Raw genomic sequence first — 22652 nt, 5'->3', positions numbered from 1 at the left:
TGAGTCCTAATTGTTTGTGTATTCTGATAGTGTGAGTGTAGTTATATATAGGCATTCCCCTGCGTATAATCAGTTTTATTCTTTGCACTTCTTACGGTCTTTTATATATTTTTTGTTTTGTTTTGTTTTTGCCATATTGCATGGCTAGAACCTTAAAATATAGCGTCGAATAAAAGTACTGACAGAACTTCCCTCCGAAGGTGGCAGCTTTAAATATTTCACCATTACAAATGATCTTTGCAGTTGGCTTTTTGTAGCTACTCTTTATGAACATAAGGAAATTTTCTCTTGTTTCTAGTTTGCTAATTTTATTTTTAATGGATGCTGAATTTTATGAAAGTATAAAATATGCCTTTTCTTTGCTTTTGAGATAGGAGCATGGTGAATTTGATTCTTTAAAAATACTGAAACATCATTGCATTCTTGGAGTAAACTTGCTTAATGGTGTGTTTACCTTTTTATATATTGCCAGATTAAATTTGATGGTATTTTGTTTGTAAAGTTTTTGTTTCAGGGTTATTCTGGCCTTGTAAAACAATTCCCATTTTAATTTATTTTTAAAAAAGACTTTATATAATATTGGTAGTTTTTCTAACTTAAATGTTTGGAGAAATTTATTAAAAGCTGTGTTTTGTATTGAAGTTTTAAAATACTATCCCATTTCTTTGTTAAATGACTATTCAGATTTTCTGTTTCTAATTGTTTCAGTTTAGAAAATACGACTTTCAAGAAACTATCCTATCTAAATTTTCAATCTGGCATTTTTGAGTTGTTCTCAACATTCTCTTTTTTTTTTTTTTGTAGAGACAGAGTCTCAGTTTATTGCCCTTGATAGAGTGCAGTGGCATGACAGCTCTCAGCAACCTCCAGCTCCTGAGCTTAAGCGATTGTCTTGCCTCAGCCTCCGCAGTAGCTGGGACTTACAGGCGCCCGCCACAATGCCCAGCTATTTTTTTGTTGTTGTTGTTGCTGTTTGGCCGGGGCCAAGGTTTGAACCTGCCACCCTCAGTATATGGGGTCAGCGCCCTACTCACTGAGCCACAGGTTTTAAAAAGTATCTGTAGGTTTGGTAGTGATGTCTTCTTTAAATTCTATAATTTGTAATTTTGGGCTTATTTCCCTTGATTTATCTTAGAGATTTATCAATTTTATCAGCCTTTTTAAAGAAACGGCGTAAGTGTGCATTCTGTTTCACTGATTTCTACCCTTTTCCTTTGAGAGGAAAGCTTAGGTCATTGATGCTTCCTTTTTTTTTTTCTTTATAATATATGCATTTTGAGCCTTAAATTATTTTCTAATCATTGCCTTAGGTACTCCACACATTTTATATGCATTTTCATTATCAGTTAAAAATATTTTACAATTTTTTTTTTTTATTGTTGGGGATTCATTGAGGGTACAATAAGCCAGGTTACACTGATTGCATTTGTTAGGTAAAGTCCCTCTTGCAATCATGTCTTGCCCCAGAAGTTGTGGCACACACCAAGGCTCCACCCCCTCCCTCAACTCCTCTTTTCTTCTGAATTCCATTTGCCTGAAAAATTGTTTTTCAAAACTTGACTCGGAGTTTTAATTTGTCTTTTGAAGCCAGATGTGTTTCTTGCAGACAGCAAATGGATGGCTTGTGTTTTTTAATCCAGTCAGCCAATCTATGTCTTTCCAGTGTGGAATTCAAGCCATTTACATTTATTGAGATAATTGATAAGTGTGGTAGTATTCTATTCATCTTATTTGGTGAGAGTCCATTGCTTAGTTTTATCTTTTGTATCAGCATGGAAGCTAGGTTCTGTCCTTTAATTGCTGAGTTCTTACTTTGCTGATCCATTGTGATGGTCATTGTGTAGAACAGGTTGAAGTATTTCCTGTAGAACTGGTCTTGATGTGGCGAATTTCCTCAATGTTTGTATATCTGTAAATGATTTGATTTCTCTGTCAATTTTTAAGCTTAGCTTAGCAAGATACAGAATTCTGGGCTGGAAATTGTTCTGTTTAAGTCGATTAAAGGTAGATGACCATTGTCTTCTTGCTTGGAAAGTTTCATTAGAGAAGTTTGCAGTCACCCTGATGGATTTCCCCCTTTGGGTCAACTGACGCTTACTCTCGGCAGCTTGCAGAATCTTTTCTTTTGTCTTGACTTTGGACAGGTTCATCACAATGTGTCTTGGAGAAGCTCGGTTAGAGTTGAGACGACCTGGGGTCCAATATCCCTCTGAAAGCAGTGTGTCAGAATCTTTGGTGATATTTGGGAAATTTTCATTTATAATATTCTCTAGTATGGCTTCCATTCCTCTGGGCATTCTTCTTCTCCTTCTGGGATTCCTATAACTCGTATGTTGGAATGCTTCATAAAGTCCCATAATTCTGACGGTGAACGTTCTGCTTTCTCTCTCTTCTTTTCTGTCTCTCTTACTATCTGAGTTATCTCAAGAACTTTGTCTTCTACCTCTGAAATTCTTTCTTCTGCATGGTCTAACCTGTTGCTGATACTTTCCATTGCATCTTTAAGTTCCCTAATTGACTGCTTCAGTTCCTTCAGCTCTGCTATATCCTTTCTATATTCTTCATATCGTTCATCTCTTATTTGATTCTGTTTTTGGACTTCCTTTTGGTTATTTCCACTTTATTAGCAGTTTCCTTCATTGTTTCCATCATTTCCTTCATTGTTTTCATCATGTGTATTCTAAATTCCCTTTCTGTCATTCCTAACATTTCTTTATAGGTGGAATCCTCTGCAGTAGCTACCTCACGGTCCCTTGGCGGGGTTGTTCTGGACTGGTTGTTCATGTTGCCTGGAGTTTTCTGCTGATTCTTCCTCATGAGTGATTTCTTTTATCTGTTTGCTTACCGTAATTTTCCTTTCACTTCCTCTTGCTCTTTAAGTTCTTGTGCCTGTTGACTAAGGTTTCGATGAGTCTTTTTGGTACAGGACCAGAAGGATGAGAAGGTTGAAGAGCAAGAAGGGATAAAAGAAAGAGAAAGAAAGAAAGAAAAGAAAATTGAGAAAGGAGAGGGGGTGGGTAAAAGGGAATATTGACAAAAAGAAGAGAGGCACAGAAAGAGGGAGACAGAGCAATATGGGTGTTAGTAGGGTACTTTGATACAACCTTAAAAAAAAAAGCCACGTTCTGGGGTGCCCAACTGGGTGGTTCCCTTGAGACCAGCAGCTCTTTGCTAACCTGATCGGACACAGTATCCCACCTCCACCAAGTAGAGAGGAAAAGAGAAATATGCTATAACTCAAACCCAAACAAGCAAATGTTTTTTATCTCTAGCAATACTTCTAGCCTTTAAGGCTCTCTGGATGGTATTAGTATGGTCACATTATTTTTTCTTTTTTTATGGCCTTAAAATTCTTTTCTTTTCTTTTTTTTGCAGTTTTTGGCCAGGGCTGGGTTTGAACCCGTCACCTCTGGCGTATGGGGCCGGCACCCTACTCCTTTGACCTACAGGTGACACCCGGCCTTAAAATTCTTATGACTTCAATCTGTATGTGTTCAAAGTGTGTCTTATAAGCAGCATGTTATGATAAGCAGATATGTTATTTAGTATCTGGACATCTTTTCTTTTTTCTTAAGAAAAAAGGTGTTTCTTGCTTTGTCACCCAGGTCAAGTGGCGTTATCATAGCTTATTGCAATGTTATTGCAGCTTCTCTCTGGGTAGTGTGCCGTGACATCATAGCTCACAGCACTCTCAATCTCTTGCCTCAGCCGTCCAAGTAGCTGGGACTACAGGTGCCCGCCACAACGCCTGGTTATTTTTAGAGACGAGATCTCGCTCTGGCTAAGACTGGTCTCAAACCTGTGAGCTCAGGCAATTAATCCACCTTGGTCTCCCAAGTGCTGGGATTATAGGTGTGAGCCACTGTGCCCAGCCAATGTTCTGGATTTTTTTCTTTAAATTTTGGAAAATTGAAATTCTGTACCTTGTTAAACAGTAACTCCCTATTCCTCTCTCCCCCATTCCCTGGCAACCAGCATTCTACTTACTGTCCCTATGAATTTGATGACTCACATACCTTGTGTGTGCATTGATAGGATCAGACAGTAATTGTCCTTTAGTGACTGGCTTGTCTCACTTAGTATGAGGTCTTCAGGGTTCATCAGGGTTCATCCGTGTTGTAGCATGTGTTAGAATTTCCTTTTTTAGGAAGGAATGTATTAGATATTGTATTGTGCATTTTTGTATATTCCTGTATCAGTGGATAATTTGGGCTGACTTTGCCTTTTGGCTGCTGCGGATAATGTTACTATGAACAGGGTGTGCAAATAAGTATATACTTCAGTCTCTGCTTACAGATCTTTTTGGGTATACTCAGAGGTGGAGTTTCTGGATCACATGGCAGTTGGGTGATTAATGTTTAAGGAACTGCCATCCTGTTTTTCACAGTGGTTACACTGCTTTACATTCCCAGTAGCTGTTCACACGGATTCCAGTTTCTCTACATGTATTGGTTACAATTTGGTATTTGTGTTTTTGTTTTTTATGAGAACCATTGTAATGAGTGTGGAATGTAGTTCTAATTGACCTACGTTTATGTTTTTCTGTGCCTTTTTTTCTTTGCCTGGGTTGAGGCTAATCAAATGTTCCTCGTTATTTCTCCTGTTTGCTTGTTTGTGATCCATACCCACCAAGTCAAATCAAAATCTAAACGCAAATGACAGACCCGTGTCTTGCTTCCATGCCTTTAGTTCTCCACTTTTTGAACCCCCAGACACTGTATTTAACTGTTCAGTGTGGTCAACATTGATTTGTCTTTACACTGCTTTCACCCTTTCTTCTTTTTCTTTCTTTTCTTTTTGAGAGACAGAGTCTCACTTTGTTGCCCTGGGTAGAGTGCCGTGGCATCATAGTTCACGGCAACCTCAAAACCTTATGCTCAAATGATCCTCCTGCCTCAGCCTCCTGAGTAGCTGGAACTATAGGCACCTGCCACAAAATCTGGCTACTTTTTAGAGATGGGGTCTTGCTCTGGCTCAGGCTGGTCTCATACTTGTGAGCTCAAGGGATCCACCCGCCTCGGCCTCCCAGAGTGCTGGGATCACAGGCAGAGCCACTAGGCCTGGCCTTTCACCCTTTTCTTTAATCTGTATACTTGTTCTTTAATTCCTTTTGCATTTGTATTACTGTGAAGAATTCCTTTAGCATTTTTTTTTACAGATAACATTTACTTAATAAGTATCTAGTCATTTAATAATTTTTTTCAGATTACATTTAATAAGAAAATGTCTACTTGTTCAGTAAACCCATACTGTTTCTTTTAGTGATGAAAGTCTGCTGCTGGCACAGAATTCTCTGTTACTTTTGAAAATGTTTTTATTTTTTCTTCATGCTGGAGGATCTGTTTGCTGTGTACATAATTATAGAAGTGCTGAAAAAATAACTAAAAATCTGTAATTCTATTACCTTTCCACTTCTGTTACTTTTGTGTTGAAGTTAGCTCTAGCTCTGATTCCTGTCCCTCCTTTGAAGGCTGTGTGTCCCACCCGCCCCTCCACCCCCCAGCTGCACCTAAAATTTTCTCTTAAAAGATTTTTTTTTAATCCTCTATAATCACATGAAAGTTTTCTCTTTTTTTGTGGATGGTGGTTTCATCGTTGTAACTATTTTGCACCTTGATGTAATTTTCTTTGTATTTTTCTTGCTTGGGATTTTTGGAGTTTCTTGAATCTCTTGTTTGATAACTTTTTTAGAAAATCCAGAATTAATGATCTTTTCCATATTGCTTTTGTTACATTTTCTCTTGAATCTCTTTCTGGATCTTCAGTTACACTGTATCTCACAGGTGTCTTATTTGTCCTTTATGTATTTTCTGTTTTTTATTTCTGAATCTTCGGACTTTAAATTAGATATTTTCTATTGACCTATCATGTTCAAAAATTTCGATTTCTCCTATGTTTAATTCCTTTAACACCATTTACTGAGTTATTTAGATATTTCAGTTGTAGAATTTCCGTTGGTTTTTTAGTATAGATTTCAATTCTCTAGTGAAATTTGCTATCCTTCCTCTATTTTCTTGAGTGTGTCAATCATTGTTACTATAACGTTCTAGTTACTAATTCTAGTATCTAGATTGCATGTGGGTTTGATTCTGTTTTCTGCTCTTCCTTTTGATATTTGCTCATAGGATTGTGTTTCTTGGCTTTCTACAAAGTTTTGATCAGTGCTGGTGTTGTCTCTGAAGACACTGCAGGTGTGTCCTCTGCTGAAGGCTCCCTGTGTGTTCTGCTACAGGCTGTTTCTTCTGCTAGGCACACAGAACAGGAGCCGGCTACCTTAATCCAGGCAGGTTGTTGTTTAGGAAGTAAGCTGCTACTGACCCTGACCCTTCAGGGCGGAGTTACTAGAAGGAGGATAAGTGAGTGGAGAGGGGAATGATTGATATGTCTAGTAAAACAGTGGGCATGCAAGCTGCAAGTTCAGGCTGTTTCCCATTCAGAAATACAGATCACAGTTTCTTATCTGCAGTTAAGAAGTCTGAAAAGAACCCAAAACAATTATTCCTAAGTTTGTGACATGTTCATTTGTTGACAAAACAGACTGGAACTGATTTGAGTGAAACATTTATTCCATTTTGAATATGCATGTGTTTCATTGCAAATGTTTGGTACAAGGAATGTTAAATAATATTTGATATACGTATCGTACACATACATATTTGATATGTCTATTATATTTACTAAAATAAATGCATGTATAAAATTCTAAATGAGAGAAACATTTCCTGAGGTTTTAGCTGAATGATTGTAGACCTGTGAGGCTTTAAAGGGCTAATGCACACTTGTTATTGGCAGGTGGACATTGGGGAGTAAGGACGGCCCCTGCATCATGGAGCTCTCAGAGGGCAGGTGGAGTTGCCTTGATACCTAATTCAGAGAATCCCAGAATACACCCTCTTGCCATGTCAGCGTTCCCATTATTAGAAATATCGCTGGATGTATATGTCACCAGGTTTAAAATATTTCCAGTAGGAGAAAACTATATGTAATTGGGATACTAGGGAGTATGAGTAAGTAGTTCAGACTGGCAAGGAAAGAAGTGCCCAGGGCTGCGGCAGGCTGAGAAAGCGGGGCTGGTGAGTCTGAGGAACACCTGGGTTCGTGTCTGAGACAGCTGGGCTGAGATGATCATTTTGATTCCATCTTAGCTAAAATTTTCAATAACATTTACATGTTCTAAGGAGCAGCTCCATATAATTGTTTTTTAGCATATTTAGAAGGTGAATTTGTTTAAAAGTGAGATGGTTTTCTTTGCTTTTGGGGAGGTTTTGATGTAGTGGCACTCACTTCACTCCACGTGTGAACCTGCTTACTGCAGTTCTTTTCTGTTAGGAACCTGTGCTCAGTTCTTCTCTTCTTCACAAGGGGGTTCATTGAACAGATTTGTAATTTTTGCTAATTTTGTTGAAAGTACACTTGTATTCTTTGTTACTAACATTTATACATCTACTTACTTAATTCAGTTTATCTTTTAAGAAATTATTTTCCAGCTTTAAGTAACTGTCAGATAGCAGTGCAAGTGTGACACTTTTTTCTTTTCAACTCAGTAGCTTTAAAACCAAAATAGTTAGATTTGTCATGAAGCTACAGTCAAGCAAGAGAAGCAAACTATATAAATTTAGACAGTTCTGATTAGTGCACTTCTCAGACTGTTGTTTAATATATTAACCCATACAAGGAGGAATTTTAAATTGTAGTACAGTGAGAAAAATTTTAGAAGTGAATCATAGTTGAGGGAAGCATCAAAAATCAACAAGCAAACTTAAATTTTCAGGCTCTCTTTTTGCCATCAACCTGGTCTGAGTGTGCACACTGTGTTCACCTCCCTCTCTGTGACAGTCGGTGTCAGTGCGCACACTGTGTTCACCTCCCTCTCTGTGACAGTCGGTGTCAGTGCGCACACTGTGTTCACCTCCCTCTCTGTCACCATCGGTGTCAGTGTGCACACTGTGTTCACCTCTCTCTCTGTCACTGGTCTGAGTGTGCACACCATGTTCACCTTGCTGTCTGTTGCAGTCAGTCTCAGTGTGCACACTGCGTTCACCTTGCTGTCTGTCACCGTTGGTCTCTGTGCACACTGTGTTCACCTCCCTGTCACCATCGGTGTCAGTGTGCACACTGTGTTCACCTCTCTCTCTGTCACTGGTCTGAGTGTGCACACCATGTTCACCTTGCTGTCTGTTGCAGTCAGTCTCAGTGTGCACACTGTGTTCACCTCCCTCTCTGTCACAGTCCGTCTCAGTGCACACACTGTGTTCACCTCCCTCTCTGTCACCGTCAGTGTCAGTGTGCACACTGTGTTCACCTCTCTCTCTGTCACTGGTCTGAGTGTGCACACCGTGTTCACCTTGCTGTCTGTTGCAGTCAGTCTCAGTGTGCACACTGCGTTCACCTTGCTGTCTGTCACCGTTGGTCTCTGTGCACACTGTGTTCACCTCCCTCTCTGTCACAGTCCGTCTCAGTGCGCACACTGTGTTCACCTCCCTCTCTGTCACAGTCCGTCTCAGTGCGCACACTGTGTTCATCTCCCTCTCTGTCACCATCGGTGTCAGTGTGCACACTGTGTTCACCTCTCTGTCAGTGGTCTGAGTGTGCACACCGTATTCACCTTGCTGTCTGTCGCAGTTGGTCTCAGTGTGCACGTCGTGTTCACCTTGCTGTGTGTCACAGTTGGTCTCAGTGCGCACACTGTGTTCACCTCCCTCTCTGTCACAGTCGGTCTCAGTGTGCACACTGTGTTCACCTCCCTCTCTGTCACAGTCGGTCTCAGTGTGCACACTGTGTTCACCTCCCTCTCTGTCACAGTCGGTCTGAGTGTGCACACTGTGTTCACCACCCTCTGTGTCACAGTTGGTCTGAGTGTGCACGCTGCGTTCACCTCCCTCTCTGTCACAGTCGGTCTCAGTGCGCACACTGTGTTCACCACCCTCTCTGTCACAGTCGGTCTCAGTGTGCACACTGTATTCACCTCTCTCTCTGTCACAGTCGGTCTCAGTGTGCACACTGTGTTCACCTTGCTGTCTGTCAACATTCGGTCTCAGTGTGCACACTGTGTTCACCTCCCTCTCTGTCAGTGGTCTGAGTGTGCACACCGTGTTCACCTTGCTGTCTGTCACAGTGGGTCTCAGTGTGCACACTGTTTTTAACTTGAAAACTCATAGGTTGATGCCCCCTTGTGGCTTGTCACCAAAATAAATAGCACAAATAGAAATTTTGAGTACTGGGGTACTTAATACCTGTTAAATCGTTCTTTCATTCCTTTATCAAATAATTTTTTGTTGTTGTTGTTTGAGACAGAGTCTCACTATGTTGCCCTTGGTAGAAGGCCGTGGCATCACAGCTCATGGCAACCTCAAACTCTTGGGTTAAGTGATTGTCTTGCCTCAGCCTCTGGAGTAGCTGGGACTATAGGCGCCCACACAATGCCCGGCTATTTTTTGGTTGTAGTTGTCATTGTTGTTTAACAGGCCTGGGCTGAGCTCAAACCTGCCATCCTTGGTGTATGTGACGGGCGCCCTACTCACTGAGCTACAGGTGCCAAGCATATCAAATAATTTTCAAAAAGTAACTTCTAAAGCAAAATAGCAAAAGAATAATTATTAGCAAAATAGCAATAATAATAATTATTATTATTGTTTTCTGTTTAATTTATTGACCCTAAAATTTGTGAAATGTTATTTTAACCCTTTGTAATGGGAAGTGTATATACGTTAGCTGGACACTAATGTACTGAGAAATAGATTATTGGGTGGGCTGTTCCTCATTGTCATCCTAGGCAGTTAACTCTTTTAGCTGATACAAGTGTCTTAATAAATATGATGAGATGTGATAGTAATTACAGGTTTAACCCATGACCTTCCTGCCCTCTCCCTAAACATACACACACATACTAGTACATGATGCGTGGGGAGATTGTTGTTTAGTGATTTGATCTGGAAGGGCCAGGAGCTGTGTGAGACATTGGAAGGAGTAAGGATTTGCGTTAGTAAATGGTTGCATGTAAGCTTACAGTGTTTGCTTTTATTGACATTATTAGCAAGATTTTGTTTATACGTGTGTGTGGGACTAAGGAAGAAGTGGAGGAGAAATAGCAAGAGCAGTGGGTGTTTAGAAAGACAGACTGCAGACACGCAGCTCCTGTTGTCCAGGAGTCCAGGGAGGTGATCCCTGACAGCGACCTTGGCTTTAGGCTCAGAGAGACCCAGGTAGAGAGGCCTTGTGTGGTGAAAACTCATGTCATCTCTTCCCAGTTCTCGGACAGGTGTATAATATTAACTACAGCTACTTCATCTCTGAACACAGGCTTCCTCTCTTTAAAAAAGGTTAAAAGCTCCTGTTTGCTGTGCACTGTCTGCAGCTTGATTGCCATCAGAGGAAGTATTGGCGTGTTATCACTGTTGGGATTCGTAGGTTAAACACAGTTTTGAGTTGTAAAGAAAGTGCAGGGTATAATTTTGTTGTGTAGCTCCTGGGTTTTTGGTGAGGACTCTTGATGATGTGCTGTGTCTTAGAAGTGGTGAATCAGCTTGTAGTCTTCTGTTTGCTGTGGTCTTATTGCTGTATTACTTTGTAAGTACAGAAGTTATTTATAAATTCTTGACTGCAATCATTATATTAAAGAATTTACTGGTTCATTTATTTCAGTAGTTGAATCCTAGTAGCTAAGTTCTTTTTATAAAAATGGTAAAATAAGACATTACCCTTAGGGGTGATGTTTGCATGTCTGCACAGGTTTGTCTTAAAAGCAGAAACAAACCAGGGCTCATTCCCCTATGCTCACTTTATTTATTTAATACTTAAAAGAATTAATCTGAGTGCTCTTTCATGAGAATAAGATTATTTGGAGTAATTTAACTTCATGGAAAAATAAGGTTTTTTTCTTTTTTTGTAAACTCCAGGTACATTCAACTTTGAATCATAAGATTTTTCTCCCTTCTAAAATTTTCCTTGGCAGCTAAGTTATAGAAATATACTGATTTTTTTTTTTTTTTTTACTTTGGAATAATATTGTAAAAGAGGAGAAAATTTAAAAATTTAAAATTAAAATAAAGTTTAAAAAATTAAAAAAAAAATACCCAAACTGAAAATGGGTTCTGGTGGTTTTTGGAAGTGGCCATAAATCAGATAAACAAAGACGAGAGTGGACGTTCCTCAGAAGGCTGTCCAGGTGCTTCATGGTGCCCTCGCCTTCCTGTCCCCTTACTGCTCTTTCCCGAGTACGGGCTCCTCAGTTTCTGATGTTCTCAACACTGCATGTCACCAGAAAGACTTCAAATGCAAGGTGTTATTTGGTAGTGAACATTTCTCTTATGAATTATGAAATGGACTTTTGTTGTTGGTCTGTCCTTGAGTATCTGTTCCTAGGCAGACCATTTGGGGAAAGAAAAAGAGGTGGGAGTGGGGGAAGGATGACTAGAACACCTTGGAGGGTAGACTGGGGGTGATGGCAAGACCACACGTCACTCTGCCACTGATTTGTTTTTTAAACGTAAAATGCGTGTGTGCCAAATTTACATATTTACTAATTAAAAAGACCTCGTGGAAACATTAAGTAGACTATCTTCTGTAACCTTTAACACTGTCACTAATGGATATAGCTTAGAAAATTTCATCGAAGGCCCTTTAAGTAATGTGAATGATCATGAGTGTGTAACTAGTTAATATGCAGTGATGAAGGGATTATCACTGGAGGTTAATGAACACTCTGCTCTGCCGTGTGCAGGGCTTTTCTTCTTGTGCTTTTGGGCTCACTTCATGCTTGGAAACACAGGCACTGGGACTGGAAAACATCCTGACCATTTGGGGGGGGGTCTCATCTTTTAACCGGGACTTTATAAAAAGGATTTCATGAAGATTTCTTTTTCTTTTTCAATTTACATTTAATTCTGTTTGTCTATTTTATAATTACTGACAAATCAGAAACACTGAAGTGGATTGATGTAGTTTTAGCTTGGCTCTTCCAGATGTAAAGTCAGTACTCTATTATATATTTCCACTATTATTAAGTGTTGCTATGTGATTGATACTTACTGAGAGATCTTCATTCTAAAACGGACTTTTTGTGCTGAGTTAATGTGTAGTATGGTTGGGTATCTGATTACAGTGTGTATTTTGGTATGGGATTGCTGCCTTAGTATTCAAATGTCCCAAAGGAGGACATTTATTTCAGGAATTAAATGTTATAATAGAGGAATTTAGTGACAGATTGAAAAAAATCTTGTGGTTTTTGGGTGAAACATGGAGCACATACAAGAGGAGCATTGGCGTTTAGATTCAGAGCTGAGGCCAGAGTGGCGCTGCAGACCACGGGGTGCTTGCTGGCTCTGCCACATTTTGGATTTTGTCCCTTAGTTTCTCTGTCTCTAAAATGGTACCATGGTATCCTAGATGGGTGTTTAAATTTTTTATTAATAGGTAATTTAAAAGTAGGTGATAGCAATCTTTGAAAATTGTGTCAATTTTAAAATTGCCATTCAAAAATAGTGTTATTTTTTAAATCATATTTTCCTTTATTAACTAGTGTTATTGGTTTCCTAAGCATTTTGAGAATTACTGAAATATTTCCAAGGAAACAAATAACTTTTGTGCTTAATTTCACTGTTTTAGGATTATAAACATAGTCTAAACCGGCTATGAAGTGCTTATGCATTTTATCATCAGGCAGTGGGGAACAAACGAGCTGTTCAGAGCATCTCTTTATCCCAAGTATTTCTGCTTGAAAATGTAGTAGAAAAATATCACTGAATTCATTTTTTGATGCGTCAGAATAAAAATTACAGGTAAAAACACTTGGAGATATACTGACAAAATAAAATATTTTCACTGCTGCCATTTTTTTTTTTTTACTGATGAAACGTGGATGTTACATTGGTTTCTTGTTATTTATAACATTTGCGTATTCTACAAAATATGTAACATTGAAAACAGGTCTGTAGATTGTACAAAATACTAGTTATCTTATATCGTATGTCACCTAATAGTTATGAAGCGGGTTTTGTACCAAAGTATGAATCAGAAAGCTGTAATTTGTTCTGCAGTTATCAGCCTGCATTAGAGGGTTGTGATAAAGTGTGCCGCCTAAAAACTAACATTCACATCTCTGTGCATCTGACAAATAAAAATGTATGCTGAGGTGCTGTTAACTCTGTGAAGCCACTGTTGTTGTTGCAGATGCACTGCTGTTGCAGCTCTGTCATAGCCCTGTTTTTCATGAGTAGTTATCTGTTTTCATGACAGGTGGTCACTAACTGCCAAGAGAAAATCCAGCACTGGTGAGTGAAAGATGGTTTTATTACACTTCTGAAATACTGGTTTGGTAACCTATTTGTATTTAAATAACGTGTGCATAGTTTTTTGTGTGTGACCATAATTGAATTCTTGTATTAACTTTCATCTTTGAATGTGTCTGTGTTCACTGACTTTGTCTTCCTCCCTTCCCTGAGTTTTGAAGTTGTGTCACCATTTGCATTTACTCCGAGTGCCTCCCCCTTGATTCTTTAGAAGTTAGAATAATGCTAAGGTTATGAAGTAGAGGCTGGGACGTTGAACCTCACTGATAGAATGCTCTACTTGGGCAACGTTTCTTACATTTTTGTAGTAGAAAAATAATTTGAATCAGTTGTTTTAGAATAATGTTGGAAATACCGCGCAGAAACTTTCCCCCGAAGTTTAGAAATCTAATTTCCTGCATTTCGGAGCTTGCTCTATGGACTGCACTTTTTGAAAGAAAATGTCTATTTCAGTGTGCTAACCTATGGTTAATAGGACAGTGCTTGGTAAGTAACACTTTCCTTTGGATTCTGAGGAGAACACTCAGTTTAAGGGTGAATAAAATCTTATCTCACGAGTTGTCCTGAAGTATAGCTGTTGATCTTACAGATATCAAATTACAGCACATCCATGCTGTGTTCACAAAGACTGTACTGAGCGAGCAACGAGAGCTGCCTTGATTGCTGTCTGCAGGGCTATTGCAGAATCAGGGTGGCTGCCCCTTTAGTGCTGAGATTAAACCTTCGGTTATACACCGTCAAGCATATAATATTTTAAATTTATTTTAAGAGGCTTTTTCTTCATGCCCGAGAGATCTCTAAGGAAATAATTTATAGTTAGTGTATATCAAATGTTTTTTGGTTTAAATGCACATAGGCTGCAAACAGTGGATAAGAGTGAAAATCGGTGCAATCTGTACGCATCATCTTACTAAATTTTGACTATTGGTTTGCAGAAAATAATTTAAAACTAGCAATACTCCCTTTATAAATAAAAATGCAGGACTTCATTAATTTCTAGCAGGTGTGACATTGCCGCCTCGTCCACTGTCAGTGTACGTCCGGCAGCATTTCCACAGCAGGCCCTTCCCTTTTCATTGCACATTTTAATTCTGGTTAAATTAAAACTTGAAATATAAGTCTGTGGCAAAGGAGTTTTTTTTCCCCTGCAAATTTGGCCAAAGTGGTTTATTTTACAATTAATTCTCTGGAAGTTTTATTAATGTGGACTTCTATCTATTGTTTTTGGTAAGGAGTTCAGGAAATTAGAAAAGGTTGTATCCACTCAGAACAGATAACAGTTTACATAAATGCTTCTGATTTGTTTTATAAGGTTCTTTCCTTTTTAGGGAGTTCTGTAGGGATGGGCCATGTTTTTATCCTTTTATCCACAGCCTCTCCTACTGTTTAAATGTTTGCGTAAGTGAACAAGTGTGTGGCTGAATTTCCTTCCTGTTCACAAGCAGCACGTGGAGGTGTGAGAGTCTGGTGAGCAGTGAGGACAGGAGCGTTCCCTTTACTTCAGGGCAGGTGCACGTGGCCCTCAGTCTTACTCTCTGGTTTTCCAAAACCTTCCAAACCATAGAAACTTTACGTTATTTGCCGATATGTCTCTAAAAGTCACATATCGTACCTTAACTATACATTAAAAAATTAAAAATTTTTTCCATTTAAAACTTGTGTTTTCTTCTGAATCATTTCTGATACGGTGTAGGAAACAGACTTTTTCTGTTTGCCTTCTAATGATGATCTATACTTGGTATCGTGTTGCTGGAACCTAAATGGCCAGTAAATGCATCAATTTATTGAAACCAAAGTGTCTCCCTTCCCCTGAAAGCCAGGACATTTGTACTGGGAGCACTGTGGAGTTCTTAGGGTACTTTTGTATTCTCTTAATTCCTCACACAATGCTGAGTTCCTGCCCTGTGCCACTGTTGTGCTTCTGTCTGGAATTGAAAGACCCTGACGTGGATGAACTCAGGCTTAACAGAGAGATCACAGCAAGTCTGTGCAGTTTGCAGAGGTGTGCAGTGAGTACAGAGGGCGTGTAGAGGTGGAGCCATTCTTAAGGTTATCTCACAGGCTGCTTTCTAAAGCATGCCGCTTTTAATTCTTCATTAGCGCTCTGTGTTGGCCTCATCTAGCAGTTCTCATCCTGCCTATCAGATATTTACATTATGATTCGTAACAGTAGCAAAATTACAGTTATGAAGTAGCAACGAAAATAATTTTATGGATGGGGGTCACCACAACATGAGGAACTGTATTAAAGGGTCACGGCATTAGGAAGGTTGAGAACCACTTTAATACTATACCTTTGAGATTGTTCTCAATCATTAATTAACTGTTTTTCTTCATTGCCATAAATTCCATTGTGTGTCAAATGTCTAACTTTTTAGTACTACCAAATAAGATTCAGAACTAATTTTTAAAATAAATAATTGCCACGGCACTGAGACTGTGGCTGCATGACACAAAATAAATAAATCTTTGCTAAGATGATAGAGCCATTATTTCATTGCTTCCTAGTAAAATCCCTGCAGAACATGCTGGCTGAGCACAGCGGCTCTATGCCTGTCTCTGTGGTGCACAGGGGTCAGGCTGGGCTCACTGTGTCCTTCTTCTGCTAGACTGGTCTGGGCTCACTCACTTGGCCGTGGCCTTTTGGTGGCCGAGTCCATTTGAGTTTTCCATGGTGGCCTCACTTCCAGGCCTGGTGGCCAGTGCTGGCCTTTAGCTGAGCTTCTCTCCTCATGCCCTATTCTGTCCAGGGCAGCAAATATGGAAGTGGCATGACCACATCGTGTTGGTCAGAGGAGCTCACAAAGCCAGCCCAGATTCAAAGGTGGGACAATAACCCCCATCTGCTGGCAGGAGGCGTGGCAGAGAGTTTAAGATCATTCTTGACGTTCTGTTCTACCAATGACTTACCTTGCTTATCTCCCACAACAACAACAAAAAAAGAAGTCTCATTACTTTGTGTTGACTTGTGAGAATTAAACGAATACTGACTGCAGTGCCTGGCAAATGCAGATCATCTCTGTTAGTCAGTTTATAGTCGTAATTGCACATATATGGGTTGGAAAAATTTATCCTCTTGCTTTATTTTCCTCCATTTTCCTCCTTTTGAGATAGAGACTCACACTGTCCCCGGGTAGAGTACCATGATGTCACAGGTCACAGCAACTCAAACTCTTGGGCTCCAGTGATTCTCTTGCCTCAGACTTCTGGGTAGCTGGGACTACAGGTGCCCGCCACTACACCTGCCTAGTTTTTCTATTTTTAGTAGAGAGGCTTACTCTTTCTTAGGCTGGCCTTGAATTCCTGAGCTCAAGCAATCTACCTGCCTCAGCCTTCCAGATCCAGCGTACTGGGATCACAGGCATGAGCTACTATGCCTCTAGCCTATTCTTCCTACTTTAAAGTGAAATTAGAAAAATCTTATTTCAATTTGTGATTTAAGTTTCATTTCTCTTTTTTATTTATTATTTAAAGCTTGGAATTTTTATCAGTTGGCTCAAACATAGGATATAGAACTTATTTTTTTCTTTACAAAGATTTTTATTTTTGGCAGTTGCATTTAAGAGGATTAAAAGTACGGACTCTCCTTCATATCCCCCCCTTCCATTTTTAAATATTATGATGAAACTTTTTTTTTTTTTTTTTTTTTGTAAGAGACAGAGTCTCACTTTATGGCCCTCAGTAGAGTACTGTGGCGTCACAGCTCACAGCAACCTCCAACTCCTGGGCTTACGGTGACTCTCTTGGCTCAGAACGCCCAGCTATTTTTTTGTTGCAGTTTGGCTGGGGCCAGGTTCAAACCTGCCACCATTGGCATGTGGGGCCGGCGCCCTACCCACTGAGCCACAGGCACCGCCCATGATGAAACTTTTCAAACCCACAGAAGAGTGAACCTTCTTGACCACTTGTCTGTCTACACTTGAGTTTTTTCTGATGCGTTTCAAAGTGATGGACGTCAGTAGACTCCCCCTAAGTGCATGAGCGCGCACCTCACTTAACTTGGTTTGTCTGTCCTTTTCGCAATTTTATGAAAATAAGGTGCTTCCTATGGGATCTGTCCTGATCTTAATCTTACCAGGTAAAGCTCACTTTAACTTGAGTTGTATTAATATTATGGCCCCCCCCCCTTTTAAAACAAAAGTGCTTCTCGGAAGGCTCATAGCCCTGAGTAGCAAGATCCAGAGGTTATAAAAGTTTCCTTTAAGCCCGTGCTGCTGCTTTAGTTTGTGTTTTCTATAAGGAGCATTTCACCAGAATATCTGGTGCAAATTAAATCTTATTTATTGGATAATATTTTAAAATTAAGAATTGAAGGCTGAACTTAAATTTGTAAGAATCAAATATGGTAAAGCTAAATGAGAAGGTCTCTGTGTTAAAAGTAATGAGACTGGAGAGGCTTATTTGGTTCATTGTTTTTTTTTATTATTTTATTTGAAAAAAAGTTTAAGCAATTATCTTTTTTTGACTACTATATTTTAGTATGACAGCAGTGTCCAAAATTTAATTATATGTCTGTAAGCAATACAATAGGAAAAAAATCTGTTCAAATTTTGATGCAAATCAAGACCCCATACTTACCTTATGTAACACAGTAGTTCTTAGAGTCGCTTTTGTATTTTCTGTTATGTAGGCTTTGTAATCTTAAGTGGAACTATTTAAGCCTACATATTAGAGGGACTGTTTGAGATATTCTTTGATTAAGTGGTTGGTCTTGGTATGGCTTTTGGAGAGAGGTGGTCAGGCATTCCTTAGGAGGCCCTGCTGGACCCCATCAGGAAGCGTTTCTGCATTTCACATCTTCCCCGTTATTTTGTATTTTTAGACAATAAGTCACAATTTAGAAATAGCAGCTCTAATCTTGATATACTCTCCAGCATGCCCACATTTTTGTTCTAGAGAGTTGAATATGTGGGATGTGGAGGACTGATAATGGGTCTCTGTATCACCTGTGGTTGAACCTACTGTTCTTTTAATGTGTAAAAGAGAAGTTTTGTTAGGAAGGTTGTTTTTCCCAGTTATCACAACAAGACATATGTGAGTGCTGACTTCAGTACTAGTTTCTTAACAGTCACGGAAACAGCTGGATAAATTTTTCTGGATAAATTTTTATATGAATATAAAATTTAGGAAACAGGAAATTTAGCTAGCTAAGCTAAGGTGTAGATGTGAGCATTTGCACAGTTACTTCTCTGAAACATAGAAACTTCGCCTTCCATATCGTATTGATGATGAGAGTGTAGACTTCACATCATTCATTCCTGGCATCAGCCCTGTCCCCAGAGCCCCTGAACGGTCACATTCGGCCCTGCTGTCTTTCACTGAGTCCTGCTGCTGCCTCAGATTGAAGGAATTGAGTGGATAATAGTCTTTTTTGAAAATTTTAGAAGTAGTAGTTTTTGATACTTCATGGAAAAAATGGTACTGGAACCGACATAGTGGATGCCCAGTGTAGGCAGTGTGTTAGCCTCGTGTTCAGGCCGCTAGAGCCTGCCAGGTGTTAGGCACCGTTGCTCCAGTTTTATCACGAAGACGGTGAGATTGGTGCCGCTTTGTGAACTGGAGCAGTGGAGCTGGGCTCACCTCCCGGTCTGTCTTCAAAGCCATGTTCTTTCTGATACATAGCACTGTGCATGAAGCTTTTACTTTTTTATTTTTTTTCCATTTTTTCATATAAAAATTTATCCAGAAAGATGATTTTTGCCTTAAATAGAATAACAGACATTTTCTGTTTATTTGTCGAAAAGGATTTTGGGAGGAAGTTTATATATAATAAACACACACTAGGAAATGAGAAAGCTTGCTTGGACAAACTCAGGTCAGGAGACCTAGTTAGGTGAAACTCAGCTGGCTGACCTCACCTTGATGGAGGGGTCTGGTTTCTTTCTGATGGGTGGTTTTTCCATCTTCTTTCTAATGTTGATTGGTGACATTTAGTATAGGAATGGCTTTAGGATATACACTTACATGTATGAAATTCCTTGCGATCTTAAGACTAAATGAGATGAATTTTTATTAATTATGCTACTGTTGCTTCATGGGAGCTGAGGAGTAAACCAAAACCAATTCTATGATGTGTACAGTGCAGTCATTTCGTATCTGAAGAGCAGTTATCAATTTGCAGTTTATCCTGATTTCGGTTTGACAATGTCTACGTGTTTTTTAAATTACTTACTGAGTTGGTGAGTTTTTGTTAGTTTAAAAAATTGACAACACCCTCTGTTTCCAAAACATTTCAGTGTTCTGGTTTTGCCTGCAGCCTGCTTCCTAGCAGGGGACCTGTAGGAAACCTCATCTCCAGGGAAGGCTGGGTTTAGGGTAGGCTGGTGCCTTGTCACTCTAGAAGCAGGCTGTTCATTAGCTGCATTCGTAAGCCCTGGGCGGGCTCCTCACAGGAAACGGCCCCTCTCTAGTGGTCCTTTGTAGCTCTGTTTTATACAACATGAAACCAACTCTGAAGCCAAATTGAAATGCTTTTTTGTGGTCTCTGTAACTCCCTCTGCCCCTGGTTGGCTGTCACCTTGATCACATTGATGGGATAACTGAAGAGTCGGTGACACCCCGTTTTCAGCCTCCAGCTCTGTGATGAGGACTCAGCTCTGGTCACGTTCTGTGCTGAGATTTCCACTTTGCAGTCAGTGTTTGCTCCTTCACACACTTCACTCCGTTTCTTCTTCTTTCATCTTTAGTCCATACTTTCCGACAAGTGTCTGACCCTCTTTCACTGTCTCCTTTAATTTTCAGTTTTTTTTTTTTTTTTTTTTTTTTTGCAGTTTTCGCCAGGGGCTGGGTTTGAACCCACCACCTCTGGTATATGGGGCCAGTGCCCTACTCCTTTGAGCCAGAGGCACTGCCCCTAATTTTCACATTTTATTTAGTCCAGACCAGGGTGTCCAGCCTGCTCTCAGACTAAATGCTGATTTTATGAGAACTTCTTTTGCTTGTCTGTGGTGTCAGATATTGTGAAAAGAATGCACAGACCCTTTTTCTTCTTTCCTCATCAGCTTTTGTGAGTGTTTGTGTGTTTCCAGGGTGGCCCAAGTCAACTCTTATTCTTTATAGGTACAGCAGAGGAAAAAAAAAAGGTTGGACACCCCCAGTCAAGAAGAAGTGAAGACATACTTCTTTACTAAACACTAATTCTCAAGAAATGAGTGTTCTGTTTCTGAAAGCAAAAGTTCTTGGAGAACCTTAATTCCATGAAGTGTATGCTAGAGTAATGCCATTGCTGAACTTTGTAAAAATAGGATTTGAAAATTAAGGAAAAACGTTTATTTTTAACTTGCTAAAACTAGGTTTTTGATGGGTTTGTTTTATGATACATAGCCTATTGGAAAAATTGTTGATTTGTGTATTCATTTAGTGTTTGGTGTTTTTTTTTGTCAACAGGAAGAAGGTAGATAGTGACTACAGTGCCCTTCAGGAGAGGCTGAGCACCTTGCCGGACAGGCTGTCCTACAACGTCATGGTATGTCCAGTGTGCTGCTTTCAAGCAGTGCTTTGTTTCTTGTAAACATGGTAACCATGTGAAAGAATGTTGTATTTCTTTGCTAAAATGTGTGGTTCACAAATTGCCAAGCTGATGAACTGTGTCAGAGGTAATTACCATATCAAGGAAGATTTGGTTTGTTTTACTTTATAATAATACACACATTGTAGTAATAGTTTGTATTTACTTTTCTTTTTTTCCACATATATATATATAAAATTGACACGTTATGGTGTATAAATGACATAAGTATTAACATAAAATCTGACATACTTCATAGTCAGACCTACATAAAAAACTAATTATGATAGAAATATGGCACTTAGTCATTTCCTGTCCGCCAGAGCAGAAATAGGCCACAGTGTTTCATAATTCACAAAGTTAAAGCCAAGGACATTGATTTTTATATAAAAAGGTGCTGCTAATTTTTGTTTTAATGATATTCTTATCGACACAGTGTTCTGTTCACGAGCCCTGGGTTAGAATCTTTCATTGCACGAATAAACTTTCTCATGAAGACTTTGTTCTTATTATACTATCCCAAGTATTTTGTAAGTGTAGAGAGATAGAACTGTTAAAACTATTTGTTCACTAATTCTTGCTTTGCAAAAAAGTCTATCTTACTGAAAATAATTTTTTGTTTTCTTTATTAGTATTTTCCATTGACAATATTTTACTACTAGTCTGCTTTCCTTTAGTTTTACAAATGAATGAAAGTATAAAGACAGTACTAAAGAGTCGCCCTCTGAGTTATGTATGAATGTGACAGATTTATTTTCTTGTTTTAACATTGATTTATTAACTTAGAGAAATTTCTTATAGATCTTCTTAGTGAAATTTTAGTGTAATGTTAATAAATACATGTGGAGTTGGTATAATTTCCCCCAGTGTGTATGTAAAAAAAAAAGAATTTGATGAAAATGCAGGACTTTTAATGCTAAGTATTTCATAAATAAATTTTAGTGTTTTAAATTTTTTGCCTTTTCTCTTTTTTTCTTAAACAACAGGTACCATTTGGCCCCTTTGCCTTCATGCCAGGAAAACTTGTCCACACTAATGAAGTCACCGTTTTACTCGGGGACAACTGGTTTGCCAAGTGCTCAGCAAAGCAGGCCGCAGGCTTAGTCGAGCACCGGAAAGAACGTAGGTCCCGCTTCAGAACGGTCCTCTGCCGCGTTTGTGTCGCTGCACAAGCTGCCACGCTGAGAGACTGTTTGTTACCAACAGTTGCTTCCATAATTTTCTAGTCCGGGCTGTTTGTGATTTCCATGATTTGTAGGTGGTTTGGCCAGAACCAGCAGTAGAGAGTGAGCTTGGGGGTGGAGCATCTGGGTTGGGAACATTACCCACATTGGCATCGTTTCAGAAATCACAGTGTCTAAAAGCCATTACACATGATTTTATAGATAGAAGTTGGGAAGACATAAAAATTGGGGTCATTTTATACTTTACGATAGGTTTGTTTTAGTTGCTTTTACAGATTTACTTTGGCTTTTAATGCTTTAGTACTCAGAAGTAGTTCGTTTTCTACTTAGAGACTAAGAGAAATAACTGTTTACACGTGTAGACAATTCTTAGAGATGCTATTTGGTTTGGAAGAAATCATGTTTTCATTTTATAGAAAGGACCATGTATAGAAAGGCCCTGCCAAAAATGATACTCTTAGACTGCTTAAGTCGTTCGATATCTGTGCCTCATTTTACTAAGGTAACTCTTTAGTTTTATTCACATCTGATACTGTTTACTGGTGCATAGATACCTAAAAACACACAGACACACAGACACACATTTTGCACTTGAATGAGTTATCTTGGGTCTAGCTTAGTTGTATTTTAAAATTAGATTTCCTTTAATTTCTAATTTGTGTTTTTATTTCCATA

General features: G+C 39.1%; 1 protein-coding gene across 2 annotated transcripts in view; it reads left to right on the top strand.

Annotated features, from left to right (window-relative positions):
• The window catches only part of URI1 (URI1 prefoldin like chaperone), a 68506-nt gene that overhangs the window by 15250 nt on the left and 30604 nt on the right, over positions 1 to 22652 (top strand). Inside the window, exons 2-4 of one of the 2 annotated variants that reach the window (XM_053604027.1) lie at positions 13234 to 13268; positions 20673 to 20751; positions 21780 to 21915. In XM_053604027.1, the coding sequence (XP_053460002.1) occupies positions 13234 to 13268; positions 20673 to 20751; positions 21780 to 21915 (250 nt within the window). The remainder of the gene's footprint in view (positions 1 to 13233; positions 13269 to 20672; positions 20752 to 21779; positions 21916 to 22652) is intronic. The other variant, XM_053604028.1, reaches the window with a different exon arrangement.

The sequence above is a fragment of the Nycticebus coucang genome, chromosome 10 (assembly GCF_027406575.1).
Source record: "Nycticebus coucang isolate mNycCou1 chromosome 10, mNycCou1.pri, whole genome shotgun sequence".
NCBI classification, from domain to species: Eukaryota; Metazoa; Chordata; class Mammalia; order Primates; family Lorisidae; genus Nycticebus; species Nycticebus coucang.
The sequence above is the reverse complement of the archived record's forward strand: the minus strand, read 5'-3'. Positions and strand labels throughout refer to the sequence as shown.